General features: G+C 37.2%; 2 protein-coding genes across 4 annotated transcripts; both read left to right on the top strand.

Annotated features, from left to right (window-relative positions):
• Positions 1-2,560: 2,560 nt before the first annotated feature.
• LOC126803931 (exocyst complex component SEC10b) lies at positions 2,561-11,389 on the top strand. 3 transcript variants are annotated; one of them, XR_007673125.1, is made up of 26 exons: positions 2,561-2,614; positions 3,494-3,589; positions 3,688-3,945; positions 4,035-4,109; positions 4,626-4,727; positions 4,853-4,903; positions 4,987-5,092; positions 5,531-5,641; positions 5,789-5,880; positions 6,067-6,235; positions 6,306-6,382; positions 6,465-6,563; positions 6,657-6,747; positions 7,292-7,377; positions 7,462-7,635; positions 8,209-8,262; positions 8,351-8,479; positions 8,597-8,689; positions 8,781-8,927; positions 9,123-9,220; positions 9,733-9,817; positions 10,266-10,324; positions 10,423-10,521; positions 10,607-10,690; positions 10,922-11,050; positions 11,109-11,389. XR_007673125.1 is itself a non-coding variant. In XM_050531669.1 (26 exons), the coding sequence occupies exons 3-26, from the start codon at positions 3,494-3,496 to the stop codon at positions 10,998-11,000; spliced, it is 2,514 nt and encodes an 837-aa protein (XP_050387626.1). In that variant the 5' UTR covers positions 2,582-2,614; positions 3,248-3,351; the 3' UTR covers positions 11,001-11,389. The 3 variants fall into 3 exon arrangements, 2 of the variants coding, with proteins under 2 accessions (XP_050387624.1, XP_050387626.1); XM_050531669.1 differs by adding an exon at positions 3,248-3,351 and having other exon boundaries at positions 2,582-2,614; positions 10,922-11,389; XM_050531667.1 differs by having other exon boundaries at positions 10,922-11,389.
• Positions 11,390-11,906: 517 nt separating this feature from the next.
• Positions 11,907-15,814, top strand: LOC126803935 (uncharacterized). The gene is made up of 9 exons (XM_050531672.1): positions 11,907-12,062; positions 12,177-12,438; positions 12,976-13,098; positions 13,178-13,260; positions 13,406-13,522; positions 13,721-13,856; positions 13,940-14,585; positions 14,707-14,903; positions 15,160-15,814. The coding sequence occupies exons 1-9, from the start codon at positions 11,953-11,955 to the stop codon at positions 15,274-15,276; spliced, it is 1,791 nt and encodes a 596-aa protein (XP_050387629.1). The 5' UTR covers positions 11,907-11,952; the 3' UTR covers positions 15,277-15,814.
• The last annotated feature ends 5,824 nt before the right edge of the window (positions 15,815-21,638 follow it).

The following is a 21,638-nucleotide window of genomic DNA, read 5'->3' as shown; positions in this document are numbered from 1 at the left end:
TGCATCTCCATCACTGGCTTTGCCTTTTTTCTTCATTCCTACATGTGATTTAACTCCACAACTACATGAATTCTGGAGTCTTCCTTTTGTACCTCTTATTTTCAGAAGCAGTGTGGTCTCTGGTATTAGCAGAGTGCATTATTAGTAGCATAAGTTTTGAGTGAAACCCAATTCATACTCAATAGTATTACCTTTTCTGAGGTGAACCATTTTCACCGGCCCTTACAAAAGAGAATCAATACAGAGGCGGATCTAAGAGGGCGCAAGCCCAGCGTCTGCTGGGCAAAGATTTCTATTTTGGCTGAAGGTTTGTTCTCTCTGCTGGGTAAAATATGACTTTGGGTTTGAGAAGAGGAGAAGAGGAGAAGAGGAGAGAGGGGAACTGTTCTTATTGATAGAAATCTTTGACAGATTATTATAATTAAGGGAATCTTACAATTGACTGATTTATTATATACATATTTGAGAAGAGGAGAGAAGAGGAAATAGGGAAACTGTTAATTCTTGGGTAGTTGGGTACAAAAATAGGCTCACTCAGGTCCGACTTGGAATTTGGTCCCTATATTGCATATTATTTGCTAATTTTTTTGTTATTTGCTCCCTATATTACTTGTTATTATTGTTGCAATAATATTTTTGTTATATTTCTTGGTTTTCCATTTCCACTTCTAATCGTCTACATAACTATTTTTTTTTCCTGAATAGAACGTACCACATAGCTAATTATTTTCCGCTCACCTAGCTTTCGAGCCTTAGATCCGCCACTGAATCAATACCACTGCTACTTGAACAAGTTCTGAGAGGAGTTGATGTTGATTGACCAACGTAATGTACACAGCTTGAAACGAGGACGGTACAACGGATTTTCTTTAGTAAGAGTGTAGATGCTATTGTGATTTGAACACCAGGAAATAATCAACATAGTAGAAAAAGAACAGTTCCTCAATATGACCTTTATTTTTTTGACGGGCCTCAGTATGATTTCGATTGCAACAAAAAACTGAACTTGATTCAACAAAGTCATCTTTGTATTATTAACAATATATAGGCGAGCGGAAACACTTGCCGGGTAATCATATCATCATATCAGAGTGTGGAATCCTAGCAATAGACTAAAGCTATAAGCATGGCCAAATCTTTCAGGTCTTATTATTTATCACTTCAAATTGTACACCTACCAAGTGGAAAAGAAGAGCAGTAGTTTTGTAATTCTGTAATCTGACTGCACTCTGAAGCTGAGCTCTTTAACCAGCTAAAACCTCTGAAATACTAGCTACAAACAGCAAAAAAGAAGAAATATCTGCAAGAGAAATCAGAACTTTATGATGTACATGATCAAAGTTTACTGTCTATCCACCTTGGCGATGTTTTGAAGTTTTTTTTGAAGTGTTCAATATATCTTCTGGAATTGTTGATAAATTCTTGAAGCAAGGGCTAATGCAAAAGTTCACTTCCGAGAAATCAGGTATTCGCCAAACCCCCCTAGATCCGAGTCCATTGCCCTAATGCAGTACAAACCACATTAATATGAAATTATGAATTGGTGTGGATGGTTATATGCACAGCTATATTTCTCAGGGAATTAATGATGGAATAATCAAGCATGGTTTTGAACCTAGGTATCTGCTTCAGTGCTTCTCTCAAGTCTCAGCCATACTTGAATGCCATTACTTATGCTACTGAACAAAAGAATGCGCAGAGCAAACCACTATGGTTGCAGAAGGTGATTGTCATACATATCTTTGGCCTGCAAGTCTGCAACATATATTAACACTAGAATAACAGGCACAAAGACAATTCTTTCCATCTTATAGCTTTCTAAGAACAGCCCAGACCACATTGCACCTTCAGATTTGTTGATTTGATATAAACACATTTCTCATATTTCCAAGCACTCCAATCAAAGAGCAGCCTAATTGCAAATCTTTTCCAGCAGCACTCTACAAATATGAGGGTTCAAGTTTAGAGCCTTGTAATCGAAGAGTTTCTTCTGTGTCCTGACTGTCCTCCTAAGCCAAATTGGTACCAGTGTACCACACTCCCACCTTTCCCACCTTTCTTGATAATGACATTCTCACTCAAAATTCTGAGATATGATAATTAAATGTACATTGGTGAGTTCATCTACTGTTATCTGTTTTATTCTTGAAGCAAGATTTATAAAATGTTTTGAAGTAAAATTCAATTTAACCACCATTAAATCCATGCAAGCAAATCCTATGCAAACTACCATACTCCTTGCAAATCCTTGATTACTTTCCTCAAATGTGCGCGGTAAAATAAAAGAAAATATTATTTTTTCTCAGCTGGGGCAGGTAACAGAATCAGTTAAAAAACAAAATACAAAAATACAAAAATCAGGAAATTTATTCTCAATAATAAAAATCAAAGCGACATTGTTCCAGCATTGTTACGTTCGGAAGCAGTAAATTCTCCATCTCACCCTCAAATCATTCCACATCTATTTAACACTTTCTAGGGCAAAATCGTCACTTTGATCATTTAATATAGTCTGTAGTCTTCGTTCAAGAACTCTCTCTCTCTCTCTGGCTCTCGATCTGACCCAACGAGAAACCAAGAAGAACTTTCTACTACTCTCTCAATCCCTATAGAGGTGCACTTTTCGCTTCTTGATTCGTTTCAATTTCTCATTGGATTTGATTTATCTGTCTGTATTTGAATTAGAAACTGCAAAATTTGGAGCTCTAGTTATCGATTCTAGCTTTAGCATTGTGAGAGCGAAATGTAGAAATTGTTCAGTGATTTTGTGTAGTTTACTGTGAAAATTGAGCTCCGAATTGAATAGGATGGTGATTTTTGTAGTTTTACTTTTCAATTTGTGAAGGAAACCGATGGAATACTGGAATGGAGTCATTAGAAAAGTGTATGTTAAGTGAGTTGATGTGTTCTTAGGGTTTCGGAGTTTGCGAATTCATTTCGTTACAATGATTGCGCCGATATTTTGGTCTCTGTGATCCATTGACAATTAAAGTGATGAGCTTTTAGCCTAGAAGCCATGTAGTGTAGGGAAGTAGGGATTCTTGTCTTTTATGTGACTGGAAATTATGTACACTAGCCTTTACCCGTGAATATTTTTACGGAAGTTAATTTTGATCATAACTTCCCACTACTTGGTACTCACTACGAACCCATGTCTCTTTTCTACAATTCTCTTCATTTTATTTATTTATTTATTTTGTCTTTTATCTTACAACCCCTATATTTATTTGTGAGAAACTGATGACAGAGGGGTAGATCTGTCAGATTGTAATTTGGTGGTATTCTCATGCTCGCTTTATAGTAGTAGAGATTTGAGCTAAGCTTGGCTTGAGAGTTGGTTATATCGTAGTGGTAAGTTGCTTTGTTATTTGAGCTACTGAAGTTTGGCTCTAGGCTGAATCTTGTAGTTAGTCTGCTCATGATGGCTGTAAGTTGTGAGTTTCAGTTGTGATTTTTATTCAATCTGTTTTTTTTTTTGTTTTTCTTAAACTAGATGAAAGAGAGTAGAGATGGTGTCAAGAGTGACAGACTGGCAAAAGGTTCATCAGTTAGCTCACTTCCGCTCATCTTGGACATAGACGATTTTAAGGTGAGAAAATAAGATTGGATATATGAGACGTCCTGGTATTTTGGTTGTGTAGCTGGGAACTTAGGTTAGCTGAGGACTGATATTCTTCAAATTTGTAGGGAGAATTTTCATTTGATGCATTGTTCGGAAACCTGGTAAATGATCTCCTCCCGTCTTTTCAAGAAGATGAAACAGATTCATCTGAGGGTCATAGCAACATCAGCGGGACTGACAGTTTTCCAAATGGACATATGCGAGCCCCGTCAGATGCAACAAGATTTGCGCAAGGAGTGTCTGACCCTTTATTTCCTGAAGTAGATAAGATCTTATCTCTGTTCAAGGATTCTTGTAAAGAGTTGGTTGATCTCCAGACACAGGTATGTGGGAACAGCGTAGGCATGGGACTTGCAAGTTCATCTCATTTTTTTATCTTGAAGCTGCTGATTTGCACTTCTTCCTGTTGTAGATTGATGGAAAGCTATTAAATCTTAAGAAGGATGTTTCTACCCAAGATTCAAAGCACCGAAAGACACTTACTGAGGTTAGTTAGCAGAGGGCTTGCATTTTACATTGAATATTTTCCAGCTGTTTCTCCACTCTGCATTTCCAAGGATAAGTAGTGGTTCTTACCATAGGTAAAGTTGCAATAGTTTCCACCACATCTTTCTAGAGCTAATAATATATTGGCAAGGCATAAATTGGGGCTGGTCTTCATGCAGTCTGTAGCAATAACATTGCAGCTCTGTGAATAACAGCCGTCTTTAGGGTTATGGAAATTATAGCAGTTGGCTCTTCTCCTAAATATATTCAATGAGAATGATAAGTATGGATTACATGGAATAAAGATAAAATGCTTCGTGTTCTGGTTCTGATAAAACTGATTGTAGAGCTCTTTTAATGTGGCTTTCCACCAATCCTAGTGCAAAAACATGGAAGCTATCTACAATTTAAGTGAGGATATCTAATATTCAGTGGTTTCCTTTTCAAGCATTATTTGCATGTGAATTGGATATTGAAATTCAAATTTGACTGTACTAGTTTACATATCATTCCTCAGCTTGAAAAAGGAGTAGACGGCTTGTTTGGTAGCTTCGCCAGGTTGGATTCACGTATATCAAGTGTTGGACAGACTGCTGCAAAAATAGGAGATCATCTGCAGGTGAAGTTTGTTCTGTGCTCGATTGATAAGCACTCATTGCTTCCAAAGTTGTAACACTATGGTACTATTGTTTCATTAAAGATTTAGTACTTTAATTTTGTATTTATTTGGATTTTCCTTGTCAGAGTGCAGATGCTCAGCGGGAGACTGCTAGTCAATCGATAGAACTTATAAAGGTAGTCATGGGACATTTAGTCTCTTCTACCCATTCTTCGTAGTAGTTTAACAGTTAACACCGTGTTGCTACTTATTCTTGCAGTACTTGATGGAGTTCAATAGCAGCCCCGGCGATCTAATGGAACTTTCACCTCTATTTTCCGATGATAGTCGTGTTGCAGAGGCTGCTAAAATTGCACAAAAACTGCGTAAGATGACATTTTTTCTGATCAAACTGCTAATTTTATGTTAGTATTACGAATATTATTGATCATCTATGTCACTCCCATCCTTTTCCTCCTTTTCTTGAAATGGTAACTGCCTTTTTTTTTTGCTGTTGCGGTCATGATATGCATTTAGGTAGATGAAAATATGACGTATTTGTATCTACCTTATGCAAGTAGGTTCTTTCCATGGACTGATAAAGTGAACATCTGTTACTTGTTATTTCCTATGTAATATTATGTGTTCTGGTATGTGGCCATCAAGTGGAGCTGCTGATTTACCTTATGAGTATCTAAATATAACATTCCACCATGAATTTCTAGAAGCCTATAGAGTTGTAGATGAGACTCATACTGCCAAAGAACTTATAGGGAAATATGCCAGTATGTGATACTTACCTTGTTTGCCTCTGTTGATGATAGGGGCATTTGCTGAGGAAGATATTGGAAGAACTGTACCATCAGTCATGGGCAATGCAGCCGCTAGCAGAGGATTAGAAGTTGCAGTTGCTAATCTTCAGGAATACTGCAATGGTATGATTACATAGACTTTGGTCCTAAATATGTTACGTCTCATTGAGTAATTTTAGAATTGAAATCCATGCCCCCCCCCCCCCCCCCCCCCAAACCACCGGTGACTTATTTTCTGGTACCTACTCTCTTCATTTCATCCTATAATAGAACTGGAGAACAGACTGCTAGCACGATTTGATGCCGCATCACAGAGAAGAGACTTGTCTACCATGGCAGAATGTGCTAAAATTTTATCGCAGGTAGACCTTAACTTAATAAAACGTGCTATACATGTATCATCATATTTAGCATTTAACTCCCATACATATATCCTTCAAACTTCAGACACAGAAAAAAAGATGGCCCTCTCATAAAATCAAATGTCACCATATCTATTGACTTCATGAACCTTTTTCCTCATATAGTTAATTTATATTGTGATGCAGTTTAACAGGGGAACTAGTGCTATGCAACACTATGTGGCAACACGTCCAATGTTTATTGACGTGGAAGTCATGAATGCAGATACCAGATTGGTTCTTGGTGACGAGGGTTCCCAGGCTAGTCCTAGCAATGTTTCTCGTGGACTTTCTTCTTTATACAAAGAAATCACAGGTTTAAAAAATGCCATTGATTTAAATAGAGTGGTGGGTTTCTTCGATATGTGTTAATTTTTTTTTTGCAGATACTGTACGGAAAGAAGCAGCAACGATTACGGCTGTATTCCCTTCTCCTAATGAAGTTATGTCAATCTTAGTTCAGGTACCAGGCAGGCCCCATTTATTTTATTTTGCTTGTCTAGTTTTTGGATACATGTTATATAGTTATCTGTTGTTTGCTGCAGCGACTTTTGGAGCAGAGAATTACAGCTTTACTGGACAAATTGTTAGTGAAACCATCTCTTGTGAACCTACCTCCTATGGAAGAAGGGGGCCTTCTATTAGTGAGTAAAATTACTAGAGCAGTTCATTCATTGCTCTCTGAATGTTGCTCTAGTTCTTCATTTAACTTTTTTTTTTATTACTTATTGTTGCAGTATCTTCGAATGCTAGCGGTGGGATATGAGAAGACGCAAGAACTTGCTAAGGATCTACGAGCTGTAGGATGTGGCGATTTGGATGTTGAGGGTAAAGAATTAATCTTTTGTGATATCTTTTAAGTGGATTTGTTGCCACCATCATACTAGTGTGGAAATTATGGTGATAGTGAACAAAGGGTCATGATATCCATGATGCTTTTCACCCAGCTAATAGAAGAAAAATTAAACACAAAAAGTGATAAAAGAGCAAGTAGGTTGTGTTTGGAAGCAATCATAAACTCTGAAAAGTTTAATTGGGTATATGTTTACCTCAAGATGCCAGGAATTTTAGGAATTTAGATCTCTACACGGGGTAGTAGGGTTCTAATTCGATGATTCAGTACCTGGGGTTTGCTGTACCCCAAATGTACGTGGATTTTACTCTTTTACTTCCATAAATTTCAATAATAAGTCCTAATAGAAAGATCAGATATCACATTATGTAACAAATCCTAATCTGACAGCTGAAAATGTGACCGGTTAGTGCTTACTAAATAACATTATTAGCATTTTTGTCTGTCTTTGTATTTGGTTTGGTTGAAACTGCTTTATCAACTATGGGATCTTCATAGAAACTGTATCTGATGTTTCAGGCCTCACAGAGTCTTTGTTTTCTGCTCACAAGGATGGATATCCTGAACATGAGCAGGCATCACTGAAACAACTATATCAAGCTAAGGTTTGCATGAAATGCATTATCTAATTAAGCTCCAGTTCCTTTTCTGTGTTAGTTAAAATGCAAAACGTACACTGTGCTGTGCAGATGGCAGAACTACGTGCTGAAAGCCAGCAGACATCTGAATCAAGTGGGACAACCGGACGCTCAAAAGGAGCAGCAGTAGCATCTTCCCACCAGCAAATATCTGTCACTGTTGTGACAGAGTTTGTTCGTTGGAACGAAGAAGCAATTACCAGATGCACATTGTTCTCATCCCAAGTAATTCTTTTTTCATTCAAGCTATCTACTAAAGAGTTTGAAATACGTATATGGTAGTCTAGTCTACATGGGATTGTGGAAATGATTTGCTCTGTACCTACTAAAATTATTATATTTTTTTCCCAAGTTTTTTTTTTGAAGGATTTTTTAATATAGTATTTCGTCTGTCCTCTATGTAACTCTTATTAGATCTCATTAACATGTATTCAAAAAGTTACCTTGTTTAACATGAAATTAGAGGTTTCTTATGAGGTATCTTAAATACCTATCTTCTTATACAATGACTTTCTAGACGGCAGGTATTACTTCCCATGGATGAATGGGAAGTGCACCTGCATGGGTGCTTATATTTTATCGCGGATTGTTAAGTTTGAACAAAGTTGTGACAAGCCTAGTAAAGTGATTCAGAGATGGGCAGTAAAATTAATAGTGGTTTTTCAAAATACTGCTATGCTCTTTCAGGTCATTCAGGATTTTATTATACTAGATTTTATGTGGCAGATGTATTACTAGATTCTTTATATATTTTACGTAAGTTTTAATAATATAATTTGTTTTCTTCTTTTTCTACAGCCTGCAACCCTTGCAGCGAATGTAAAATATGTGTTCACTTCCCTCCTAGGCCAAGTAAGTTGGTTGCTCATCTTAACCTACAGATACAGGACTTTTATTTCCTGCTTTGTGTGAAATGAAATTCTTGCTCTTTCCTTTCCAGGTTAGTCAATATATAACAGAAGGTCTTGAACGAGCAAGAGACATCTTGACTGAAGCTGCGTCTTTAAGAGAAAGATTTGTGTTGGGCACGAATTTGAGTAGAAGGGTGGCTGCTGCAGCTGCCTCTGCTGTACATCCCGAATCATATAGTTTTTTCATGCATTCTAAATTAAGAACATTACTTCATTGAAGATAATGCATAGTTTATGAATGCGGTAGACTAAGGATGTGAATGGCTGATGTGTAGGCAGAAGCCGCCGCTGCTGCTGGTGAAAGCAGTTTCAGATCCTTCATGGTTTCTGTACAACGTTGTGGAAGCAGTGTGGCTATAGTTCAGCAAGTATGTTGCCATATGTCATGGTCCAAATGCATTCATACTTTCGATAATATCACTTTTGAGCACTTAAATTGATTGGGATATTACCTTTCAGTATTTTTCAAATTCTATCTCTCGGCTTCTACTCCCTGTTGATGGCGCACATGCGGCTTCATGTGAAGAAATGGCAAGTGCTATGTCAAGTGCGGAGGGTGCTGCATATAAAGGCCTTCAACAATGTATTGAAACTGTGATGGCTGAGGTCAGTTATTAACCTTTTACCTATATTAGTAATTCCATTATTTAGTAACAACTAAGTATAGTCATGACTTGGCTTCTTGGCGGGAGCTGGGTTATATGTATGTGTTTAGTCATTCTTTGTCGTTCCTGTATATGCATCTTTTTCTCTGTCATTTTCTCAATGTTTAATGTTTTCACTTGAAACCCTGCTATTCAGGTGGAACGGTTACTTTCTTCCGAACAAAAGGCAACAGATTACCGATCACCTGAAGATGGATTTGCTCCTGATCATCGGCCGACAAATGCCTGCACAAGGTTACAATCAATGAATAATTAAAGCCTGCACTCTAAGGCATTTACAACTTTGTCTCTCTCTCTCTCTCTCTCTCTCTCTCTCTCTCTCTCTCTCTCAATTGAGATAGAGCTTGACATGACTGAAAACCTGGGATTAAGCTCCACAAATTTGATACCTGCATTGAGTGTCTGTCTGATGTTTTTGAAATTCTTTTTTCTCAAACTATTGAATAATCTTCATGTGATATACCTAGTACCATTTTTGCAGTAATTGATGATCAGCCTACTGTAACTCACTGGACTTATAATTGCTTCCATATTGGGGTCTATTTGAACAAAATAATCGAACTTGTTTCTTTGTTGATGCCAATTGAACTGAATTAGGTTTACATTTCAGGATCATTATTCTCGTTTTGTGGCAGAGGCCTTTAAATGAGCTAGCTTGCCTTTTCTTTCCTTTTCTAATATTTTTGTATGTTACACTATCTATATAATGATCACTGTTGATAATGTGTTTCTTTTCTCTTGGCTAGAGTTGTGGCTTATCTTTCCCGTATACTAGAATCTGCATTCTCAGCACTCGAGGGTCTCAACAAGCAAGCATTTTTGACTGAATTAGTAAGTATTTGCTTCCTCTCCTGATTCTTTTTTATGTTGCAGTCTCTTAGTTACAACTAGACAGTTATATTGATTTTTGTTAAATAACATGCAACTGCATTGACTCACTGTCCAATTGCTTGTTTGCATATCTAATTGCAGGGTCATGAATAAAACACTGAATGCATTAACTTGGCTTTTGGTTTAATGATAGATTCTTACACACTTTAAGCAGACAAAAATAATGCTTGTACAATTCAAGGTCTTAAGAACTATCTGCAGCAGTGTTAGGTGAATAAAGATATAAGACATAGTGAGATTTCATTTTAATCACACTTCTGCTGCATTCAATGAGACCCTAACTTGATATATATATGGGCTGAGTAGGTGTTAAGGCAATTTCAATGAAGATCGATGTTTTTGAATGCACCATTGCGTTTAAACTTAAATTATGTTGGCTGTTTACCAGGGAAATCGTTTGCATAAAGGGCTGCTAACACACTGGCAGAGGTTCACTTTCAATCCCAGGTAATTGTACTTTCTCATGATTCATGGCCTGCCAAAACTAGTTAGTCTATACAGATGTTCACGTCAACTCACAAGTTCCATCTATTTCCCTTTTTCAGTGGAGGACTACGCCTGAAGCGTGACATAACTGAATATGGAGAATTCGTGCGCAGTTTCAATGCTCCTTCTGTTGATGAAAAATTTGAATTGCTTGGCATGTAAGTTTCCTTGAAATGGCTATATTTCCAGTTTCACCCATTTGGGTTTTTGAATATGAATGTAAGGATGAGCGTTAATCTGCAGAATGGCCAATGTCTTTATTGTTGCTCCCGAGAGTCTCTCAACTTTGTTTGAGGGTACCCCTAGCATACGGAAAGATGCACAGAGGTGAGGCTTCTACTCTTAAAAACACAAATGAAGCTCACTTTAACTTCCCGTTAAAAACTATGAATAATTTCCAGTGGGTGAACAATTTTCCAAATTCCAGATTTGTCTTTATTCAAAACCTCCTGAAGACAAGACCGTTGATTAATTGTAAAGCTACATTTCTTTTGGTAGCAAATTCTTATAGAAGGTTATCTCATTTGTTGTACAATTTTGGTTCGGATGCAAAATCAGGTTTATTGAGCTCAGAGATGACTACAAGAGTGCAAAACTTGCTTCCAGACTTAGTTCCTTGTGGGCAAGCGCAAGTTAATGCAGAAGCTGTATGTTCACTAAGACTTCCAAATTTTGTTTGGCATCAAGGTGCTCCTGGGACGAGGGAATGGATGTTCCGAATTTATGTGGAGGCACGAACATTAAGCTGGAGAACCGGTTAAAATTGGAGTAACCCAGATCCTTTGGACAGATCACTGATATACACATTGTTTTTCATTTCATTTCATTTTGTCGAGTGTGTTTATATTTTGAAGGTACACTAGGAGGACCTAAAAAGCCTAGTTTTTAGATCTTTAATTTATTTGCTAGGGCTGCATATTTCATTTGATGGTTCTTCCCCCATGTAAATTATACTGTACAAATGATGAATTTGTTGCACGAAGTTGTGTTTCTTGCTTGCAGTTCATATAGCTTTTTTTAAATTTTGAAATCACAAGTTGCAAGTCACTGTGAACGGCTTTGGTGCTTCCCAATTCTATTTGGTGCTTGTGAAATCTATTAAGATAAGCCAAAGAATGGACCAAATAAGTAACTTCATACATGGCCATGCTAGTGGCTGAATGAGGATAGCTTCTCTGCCATCACTTCATTGGGTTGAAGGCGTCTCTAAGAGACCGAGTTGTTGATTGTATTTGGGGGAAATGCTCATCTCTAGTATATCATATATTGTTTTGGGAAGCTAATTTGGCTATCAAGCTAGCTAGCCTTGTTAAAAATTAGAGACATATCAGCTTTCTGGTGTGGTTGCTTTCACTTTGGCCAGCCTTCCACCCGACCTGGGGGAGCGGAAGGAAGTCTGGCGTGAGTTGAACTCGCACACTCTGGATGCAGTCGTGTCTATTCTCTCTATTTTCACAGCAAAGCACGTGCGACGAAAAGAGAGGTCAGTTATTTTTCCCTCTCCTCCATCTTCTCTTCCCGCTCAAGTTCGACCCAAAAACAAATCCCGAAAATCGAGAAAGCCCACCCTAATGGCGGAGCAGTAGACGATGACCGCCTCCGCAAAGACCATCTGCTCCATCTGCTACGAAGACCTCCGCCCCGTCGCCGAGGATCTCCAATCCATCTCCCTCTGCGGCCATGTCTTCCACGAGCTCTGGTGCTCCAATCCACCTCCCTATAACACCACCAATCCTCTCCCTTCCGCTTCATTTTCTTTATTCACTCGCTGACTCCCCCCATTTTCTGTTGTTTCTCTTTATAAAAACCCTAGTTTGCAGCAGTGGTTCGAGTACTCGTCCAACAACAAGTGCACCTGCCCGGTGTGCAAGCAGAGCTGCAAGGCTACCGATGCCGGCCGGCTTTACTTCCAGTCGGTGGATCCCGGCTGCACGCAGAGAGCGGTTGTTGTCGTTGACTGTGGGGAGGACAGCGAGGCGCTGCGGCAGGAGGTGCAGAGGCTGGAGTCCAAGACGGTTGTGCTTAATTCGGCATTGGACCGCCAGGGGCAGAGTCTCAAGGAGCTGACTGAGGAGGTATTGGGGTCTAATTGTGGTTGGTTTTGAGACATACAATTTGGGGGGTTTTGTTTGTGTCTCTTGATTTGTGGAATTTGGAGATGAGAAATGAAGCAGGACGGTTACGATTTGCTTTGGAGTTTTGGGGGTGATTCGGAATTTTGGTGCCAGTGACTAGTGAGTGATTAAATGGATAGCTTGAGATTAAGGAGTTTAGTTCTTATGAAACATAATTCTGAGAAAGTTTTATTTCCTGCGATGAAAGGGTAGCTTTAAAATGTAATGTTGGGAAAATTGGAAGACATAAAAGGGTTGAGATTGTGGTTTCTTGAATATTTTCTGTTTAAGAAAGAGGAAACTTTAATATGAGCTGACATTTTAAATTTCGTTAAATAATTAGAATAATAAATGGTTTCTGGTGGGCAGTGATGGAATATTGTAACTCTGGATGACTGGATCCTTGGTGATTTATTTGTTGAAAGTGAACCGTTTGCTTTTTCTTCATGTAGTTCTTACTTACATGGCCAATCTCTTTTTTCTTTTTTTCTTTTCCAGCTTTGTTTATGCAAGGAGCAGGCAAAGAAAGAAGTAGCATTAAAAAATGATGCAGTTGCATCAAAGAATGAAGCCTTGAAGCAACAAGTACCCCTGGAACGGATGCTTCATGTGAAATCTGGGGTAAATTATCAACTGTGGTGCTTTGCTTGTGTTCACCATATACTGTGGATCAAGTTATAAGGCTTTGAACTTATCATAGGAGCTTGATAAAGTAACTATGGAATGCGTGAGGCTGCAAGAAAAGAATATGAAGTTGGCCAAGGAGCTTGCTGCATTCAAATTGTGAGTTCTTTTGCATTATTAGTTATTTCTGTTGAGGATACTGAAATTAATTTGAATGTAACACTTACCTGAAGTCCCACCCAAGCCTTAACAGTTTGTCTGTTTCTTTTCTACTACTGATATAACTACATGGTTTTAACTGTAGGGTATCTGACTTTGATCTGAAAGAAGAGGAAGTCCTAAACTATGCAGCTTTTGGTAATGGGGTGAACAACAAAGAGTCGATAGATAGCCTAAAGCGGTCCCTGTTGTCGTGTGAAAGGTTCGCCATTTTACCTTGAAACCTAGTATGGAAATATTACTTTTGTGTGTGAGCATTAAACGACCTGATTTACTTTTGTTTGAGCTCTTCTATCTAATTTATAACTCGAGCAGTCATTGCCTATTCATTTTACCCTTGTATGCCTTTATTATTTTCTCAAGTTTAATGTTGGTTTCTGTGTACACATACTTGTCATAGGGTTTACCAGGTCCATGCCAAAAAGATGACGGCTAGATACAATGAATTGATGAAAAAGCACAGAGATCTTGCACAGGAGAAGGCTCATTCTAATGAAGAACTAGAGAAGTTAAAAGAAAAGATGAATACATTAAAGGTGAGGTTTTTTTAATGAGATGTCTAAATTAAATCTCATTTTTATGAGTGCATCCTGATTAGTGATTTTGTGCCATTTATTAGACAAGGGTACAAGAATTGGAGAGTGCCACAGAAGTCAAGGACAATGAAGTTCTGAGGGCATTAAAAGGTTCAAGGGAACCTGAAGGGGAAAGGATTATTCAGAATAATATTAGTTGTAAATTTGGTTCTGTGTCTGTCAACAATCCATCAGAAGATCAAAGCAGACAGTTTACTCCAAAGCATAAACTGGGTAGGATGGGAAGCATGCGAAATGATCCACTGTGCCAGACAGTACACTTCAATTTCATTAGCCCGATAGATTCAAATTCTACTAAAAATGGTACAAGTACCAGTGGTCATGATGAAGAAAGAGATCCATTCTATTTAATTGATGATGTTGCTTCAAAATTCTCTACAACTAGACATGGACTTTCAAATACCGAAGTGAAAGACCCACTCTGTGAGCCTAGTACTAGCCAGAAGTCTAGCATGTTAAGATCAGGGGTAGCTTCTGAGACAACCAATGGAACTTCAGTCCTTAGGCTAAGGAAACCAGACAAACCTTTCGGCTCAGTAACTGATAAGATGACTCATATTGCCGAGGCTCCCACTGCTGATGTTGTAATTCTTGATGATTTAGAAGAAGTACGCCCTGTGCTTAACATTATTAAGGATTCTCCCATCACACAAGTGCTTCCTAGACCAGGTATGTCATTGAGGCATATTTCGTTTGATTTGGTCAATTCCTCCACTGATGAGTTATCTTACCTGAACATTATTCCCAGATAAACTCTTAACTTTGATTTTGATTTCCTCTTAAAATGCAGGGGATGGAGGCCCTTCTGGTGGCTTGATTGGAGTTGATGGAGCAAACAGGTTGGGAAAATGGTGCAAGCAGAGTGTAAATAATGGATCTATAACAAGACTAGACTCAACGAAAGATAACAGTCATTTGATTGCTGTTGGAACTGATGGAAGAGGTGGAAGAATCAAAGTTCTCAGACCTCATAATCAATCAACGTTGGTATGTTCATCTACTGTTATTTGTTTTTTTTTCTGTCCATCGTTGGATCATCAGATTGATAGTAGCTAACTACATATAATCTTTTTTTTTTTGTTATTATAATAAAAGTTTCTTTCTTGTAAGTCATTTGATTGTTTTTGCCCATAGTTCCGTGCAAGCAGTAGAATGTGCTAGTAATGAAATTTTAATGTGATTGTGGTATATCTTTTACCAATTTCAAGTGCTAAGCTTGTAAGCATTCTTTTCATTATTGTAGGATAGTAAGTCGACTTCACGGGGACCAAAGAGGTGCAAGTATGGAGCTAAGACAAATAGTTTGCAGTCCCAAGGGTGCTTGCAAATGGAACACTTCTTCGGAAGATCTGGTAAATAATTAAACTGATTAAGAGATGCGTGTACTGTATATCTGCATTCTGCAAGGTTGGAATGCTTTAGTTTCTATGATTTATTAGAGCCAAGAAGAGAATACATAAGTTCACTTGTTATGCTCCATCCAATATATGCTAAGAGACTATCAAATGGAAGAAGCTGATGGCATTATCTGTACTTCCTGCTTCTGGACTTTGAGTTCTGCTAGTTCTGATTTAATCATTTACCCTTTGTCTTCTTAAACTCTGACTAAGTAGAAAGAAAATCATGTTTCATATTAGGCTCCCTTAATAGTACTTGACCTAAACTGATCCTGTATACAAGATTTTAGAAAGCCATTTATCATGGATCCTTCTTTGGATCTGGTATTATTGCTTCGTATTGAAACTAATTATGGCAAACGAAATTTCTGGAATTATTGCAAATGGTATTGTTCTGTTGTAAATGGACTTTGCCTTGCATTCTTCTAGTTCGTGGAGTTACTGATAAAGTTTGGCAGTACAGCAGAAAAGGGTGCTTTGTACATTAATTAATCAGCAGCCAATGCAAATTGATTTTTCCTGTCATAAACCCCGCGTCTCCCTGAAAGGATATTGAATGCTGAACCTTCTAGCTTCATGACTGATGCTTGATGAATATTGTTTTTAATGTCTTTTTGAATTCATGAATCATAACATTTCAGCATTTTTGATGTTTGTATGCTGTCTAATGATGCCAGTAATGACGCAATTACTCATGTGATACACATGCTTTGGTATACCATCTTATATGCTCTGCCGACCAGGTTTGAAGTTTCTTTAGGCAGGCCTAAAATGTAATGGTTGTGTTTCTTACAAACCTCGAGTCTTTTATTTCTTCGGAGGGTAATGGATTCTGGAATTAGATATATTCAACTTTGAAGACTACAATTTAGGGTTGCTTAGATTAGTTGGTCCAAGATTAGTAAACGGGCATAGCAGTCTCTTGCCCAAAAGATTTTTTTGGATTTTGAGTTTTTGACCCGAACAAGTCCCATGCTTGACGCAAGCTTTTGGTAAGTACAGAGGACTTTTCAAAACTATCACATTGTTTATCTATTGATATATAGTAGAGTAAGAGACAAGGGTAAATTTCTCCTATGGTACCTGATGTTTGGCTACTTAGACAATTTGGTACCTGATGTATGAAAGCGGACAATTTGGTACCTAAAGTTCTCAAATTTAGGCCATTTTGGTACTTCTATTAATTTTGACCATATTTTCAGGGTTATTTCCGTCATTCTAGATCTAAATTCATTAAATTCACATTTTTCTTCATTTCTTCCTATAATTGTCTCTCTTTGGAGATAATTAAATTGATATATCTACTTCACTTAGCATCTACTTCGCATATATCAAAAATAATTTTTTTCTTAATATACTTATTGTATCATAATTATTTTCTGCAAAGGAAATAAATTGCTTTTATGCAATTGTAATTTTTATCAATTTTTTTTAATTATTTATAATTAAAATTAATTTAGATTGATAGCTACATTATGAAAACTTATATACGTAAATCATCACAGATACTAAGTGGATGAGTTATCAAATTTTTAGAGATAACTTAGAGGCAATTTGGAGGTATTATAAAAAAATGAAGTAAAGTTGAGATAAGATGACGGAAATAACCCTGAAAATACGGTCAAAATTGACATAAGTACCAAAATAGCCTAAATTTGAGAACTTTGAGTACCAAATTGTCCGCTTTCATACATTAGGTACCAAATTGTCCAAGTAGTCAAACATCAGGTACCATAGGAGGAATTTACCATAAGAGACAACTTGTAACGGCTCAGTCCATATCAATGGCGTCCGGTTGGTAAACCAAAAAAGAAGAAAATAGTGAGAATTTTGATTTAATGAGAAAATTTTATTAATTGAAACTAAAATGAATATACCTAGTAGGGGATAATTGAAACCACTCAAATGCATCTAATAAAATATGTTAAACTAACAAAATTTAACTTTATGAGTCGATAATTATTTAAAAACACGTGCATTTCTAGTTGATAGTTTAAATATAATTAGACTAAATAAAAACTTTCTTCTTCTCTGTTCATCCCCTTGACTCTTCCAGTCTTCTCTCCACATTAAAAATCAATAGAAGTACATAACCATAATGGATTAAAATCTCCAACAGCAAAAAGAAAAAGAAAAAAAATGAAAGTAGCAAACAAAAATCAAGTAATCAACTTAACTCAAACTCATAATAAGAAGAATCAAAACAATTAAACGAAGTAAAACTAAACCTAAATCTCAATTTCATCACCTCATTCACCTAAGACTGCCGAACAAAAACATATTCCCCAAATCCCTAATTCGATCTAGGGAGCATGCTGAGACGAATGACGATGGTGTTTCTGGTGGAGCATGTAGCTTAGTCACAAGGCCCCAAGTGGAATAAGTCAGTCTAATTTAGAGATTTGATTTTAAGAAATAGGGATTTAGTTTTTGGGGTTGGGCAGTTGAGAAGAAGAGATAATACAATTTAGTTCATTGTTATTCTCTGTATGTGAAAGGGTTGGATGTGGGTGGATGTAGGAGACGCTTCAACTTAAAATATAAATATAAATATATACATACAACTAGTTTTTTTTTGTGATTGGTTGGCATCCCCTAGAGGATCCGCCAGTGGTCCATATAACTGAATTTATTGTATGTTTTAAGCCCACTGGCCCGTACGGTTATGCTGTTAGAGCATCTCTCACCATAAGGCAAAATTGGTAAGGTATAAGAGATATATGGCTTACCATTTTGGCATATTCCTTAGTATCTGTATACCTTTGGTTTATGAGTCCCCACCATAAGGTATAAATGGTAAGGTATACATAGAGTTTTGGGTTTGCAACGGCTATTATTTATGTAAGAGGTGACGATGATCATCTAGAGTACTGAATTCGGTGATTAGTGACTTCTCTTAATATTTATACATTATTTAGTTATTTTACTTTTATGCATCAATGTGCATGTTACTTTTTCCGAGTTTGGATGTCATCTTCAAGATTTTAAACAAACCTTTAATTATCGTAATAAATCATAGTAATTATTATGCATTAAAATAATTTAGCCCTAATCATATTTAATATTAGGCTCATATGAAATAGCTCATTCTGAGGTTCGTGATGGTATAGTCGTTATTTGTAAAAAAAAAATATAAACACGATGTTTATGGAGAAAATTAAAATGTAACTAAAACTAAAAGGGATATAATATGAATATTAAAAATGTAAGGAGGATAAATTAGGAAGAAAATGACAAAATAATAAAATAAGAATCTCATTTACCTTACCAAATGGTATGCTATTTATGGCCTTCGACTGTTCACATAAGAGAAAAAAACATTTCGGGAAGTGGGAGATGGCTTATGGTGGGAGGTGTTGGTGTAACGACCCCAAAATTTCAAGCTTAAAAACTCAAAATTTCAAAGTCGTTAAACACCAAACAATTTCAACGAATCGAAATCATTTAAAATGCCACAGCGGATCATCTCTGAGTTCAAAATACAACTCAGTTAAACCGATTATTACAATCCAAATTATAATTCAATATTATAACAAATGGAATTGCGTAATCCTCACAACAAACTCACAAGATACTCACACAAAATCCACACACAAGCTGGAGATAAATAACTTCAAGTCTTCTGAGCGGTCCGTCAATTCCCGCTAATCCACACCTGTGGAGTTATCCACTACACCATCGAATTGGTGCATCGGTATTGTAAACACAAACCCGGTAAGCTTTACAGCTCGTATGAGTAAAATGAAAATATAACTCGCATATTAATATATATACGAAAATTCACAAATCAAATAAATATAAATGCACTCATGAGTCAATGGACGGCCCATCTGGTTGTCCCAAAGAAATATGAAAAGAAGCGCTCATGAGAAATTAAGTAACCCTTATGGTTACCCAAATGCATTTATAATCCGGGTACCAAGAACGCTGGTACACATCTGTTACCCCTCTCGTAATACACCGCCGATATTGGATAGCCACCCGCTACCCAACATCCAAAACAATCTGAGTACCCATGAGCAGATAACCACCCGTTACCTCACATGCAGTACTATGGCAGACAGACTAGAGCTCTAACTGTATCGTAACTTTCGCCCGGCCAAAGGCTAGGTTCCGACTTGCCAAACACGTACAATAATCTCACATCATATTGTACCAATCACGTCCGAAGACAAATCAACATTTTAACAATCTCAATGTTAAAAATCACGTACAATAATCTCACATCATATTGTACCAAAAATCATGTCCGAAGACAAATCAACATTTTAACCATCTCAATGTTAAAATCACGTACAATAATCTCACATCATATTGTACCAAAAATCATGTCCGAAGACAAATCAACATTTTAACAAACTCAATGTTAAAATCACGTACAATAATCTCACATCATATTGTACAAATCAAAATCACATGCTCGATATTTAAATCTCGTCATCGAAATGACATAAATCACGATAAAATCATAACAGTATATTATATAGCAAACTATATATATATGTACATATTTACCATTTATACAATATATATATAATCCATTATATCGTATACATGTTATATTTCATAAACACGTCCGAAGACAAAAACTCGTCCGAAGACAAAACTCGTCCGAAGACAAAACATTTTAACAAACTCATGTTAAAACCACGTACAATAATCACACCTCATATTGTACAAAAATCACATCACATGCTCAACATTTAATTCTCGTCATTCGAAATGACCAATTCCAATGAATTCATAATAGTATATAATATAGCAAACTATATATATATGTACTTATTACCATTTATACGATATATACGTAATCCACTATATTGTATACGTGTCGTAATTCAATATTAAAAACTCTTGCAAAAATCTTAGAATCACCGCAATGGTAGATTCGTAAATAAGTGAGATTTTACTCACCTTTTTTCCTGCGTGCAACTTCCACGACCCTGAAAGTAATTTCCTCACTCGTTTCGTCAGTCACCTAATAGCACGATAAATGCTTAGAAAATGATATTTAAAATATCAGGTGACGAGTTCAGCACAGCTAAATGTTGTTCATAAAACATTGTTCACGGAACACTGTTCATGCTTACTAATCACTGTTTTTACTAAATCACTGTTCACAGTTACTGTTTTACCAAAACACTGCTCAAAGTTACTGTTTTACCATGTCACTGTTCACATTTACGGTTACAGATCACTATTCACAGTTACTGTTACAGATCGCTATTCATGCGGAGTTACTATTCACATTTACTATTCATTCGGCGTTACTGTTCACCGACCGCCACCAATCATCACCAAATTTCACCACCACAACCTAAACAACATTTCCAACAACTTCCTAGTTGACACCAAGGTCTAAATCCGAGTCTAAACAGTCCAAACAACGAAGAACATGAAATCGGCACTATTCACAAACCGTAGAAATTGAAATTTTGATTCGGGTACTTACACTTCGATTTGGCTCGATTCCTTTTGTGGGAATGTTGCTGGGACTGAGACAAGCAAAACCCCCTAAGAATTTTGAGCCATGGTGGCCGGAGGAGGCGGCGCCGCCACAGCAGTAACTTCCGGTGGTTGCTACACCGTGTGTGGTTGTCGCCGGAGTGCAAGGCGTAGCCCAAAAGATGGAGCTCGTCGAGCCCGTCAGTTTGATAGGTGGCACGACACGAGGCGACGTCGGATGGTGGAGAAATCGGCTGGAGAAGGTTTTTGGGTCGGGTGAACAGTGCCCGAGCTGATTTTTAGAAAAATCTGATTTTTAATCTCCTCTCCTTCCTTTTATACTATTTCCAAAATCGGAAATGAACTTCCGACGTTAATAACTTTTGCATCCGACGTCCGATTCGAACGCATGACGTGTCCACGAATTCGTATCGATGAGCTCTACGACTTTCGTGAAGGAAGTTTTTGCAACCGAGCGACGGAATAAAAGTCGATCTATACGTTGCGGTAACGTTACGTTTTCTAATTAAACGATCCGAGAACGTTTCCGTTTTTGTTTTGAAATGTCGCAAACCTCCAATTGTCGTCTTGAATTAATTTCACAAGTTTAACACTTAAAAAAATACTCGACATTTAGTTTCTAAAAATTCGGGTTATTACATTCTACCCCCTTAAAAGGAATTTCGTCCCGAAATTCAAGTTCACTCAATAAACAACTGTGGGTATCCCGTCTTCATATCCGACCCTAGCTTCCATGATGCATCACCCTCGTCATGGTGACTCCACAGTACCTTGACTAGCTCCACATCTTTCCTCCGAAGCTTCTTTGTGGACATATCCAGGATACGAACCGGCTCAACCACAAAGGTGACATTTTCCT

Source organism: Argentina anserina, chromosome 7, assembly GCF_933775445.1.
Source record: "Argentina anserina chromosome 7, drPotAnse1.1, whole genome shotgun sequence".
Lineage (NCBI taxonomy): Eukaryota > Viridiplantae > Streptophyta > Magnoliopsida > Rosales > Rosaceae > Argentina > Argentina anserina.
The sequence above is the reverse complement of the archived record's forward strand: the minus strand, read 5'-3'. Positions and strand labels throughout refer to the sequence as shown.

What these genes read in the sequence shown, in the direction of transcription:
- LOC126803931 (XM_050531667.1), top strand. Translation starts at nt 3,494, where the DNA reads ATGAAAGAGAGTAGAGATGGTGTCAAGAGTGACAGACTGGCAAAAGGT. An exon ending in TGGTTGATCTCCAGACACAG is followed by an intron (nt 3,946 to 4,034) that starts GTATGTGGGAAC and finishes TTCCTGTTGTAG; the next exon opens with ATTGATGGAAAGCTATTAAA. An exon ending in TTTATACAAAGAAATCACAG is followed by an intron (nt 6,236 to 6,305) that starts GTTTAAAAAATG and finishes TTTTTTTTGCAG; the next exon opens with ATACTGTACGGAAAGAAGCA.
- LOC126803935 (XM_050531672.1), top strand. Translation starts at nt 11,953, where the DNA reads ATGACCGCCTCCGCAAAGACCATCTGCTCCATCTGCTACGAAGACCTC. An exon ending in TGCTTCATGTGAAATCTGGG is followed by an intron (nt 13,099 to 13,177) that starts GTAAATTATCAA and finishes AACTTATCATAG; the next exon opens with GAGCTTGATAAAGTAACTAT. An exon ending in ACAAGTGCTTCCTAGACCAG is followed by an intron (nt 14,586 to 14,706) that starts GTATGTCATTGA and finishes CTTAAAATGCAG; the next exon opens with GGGATGGAGGCCCTTCTGGT.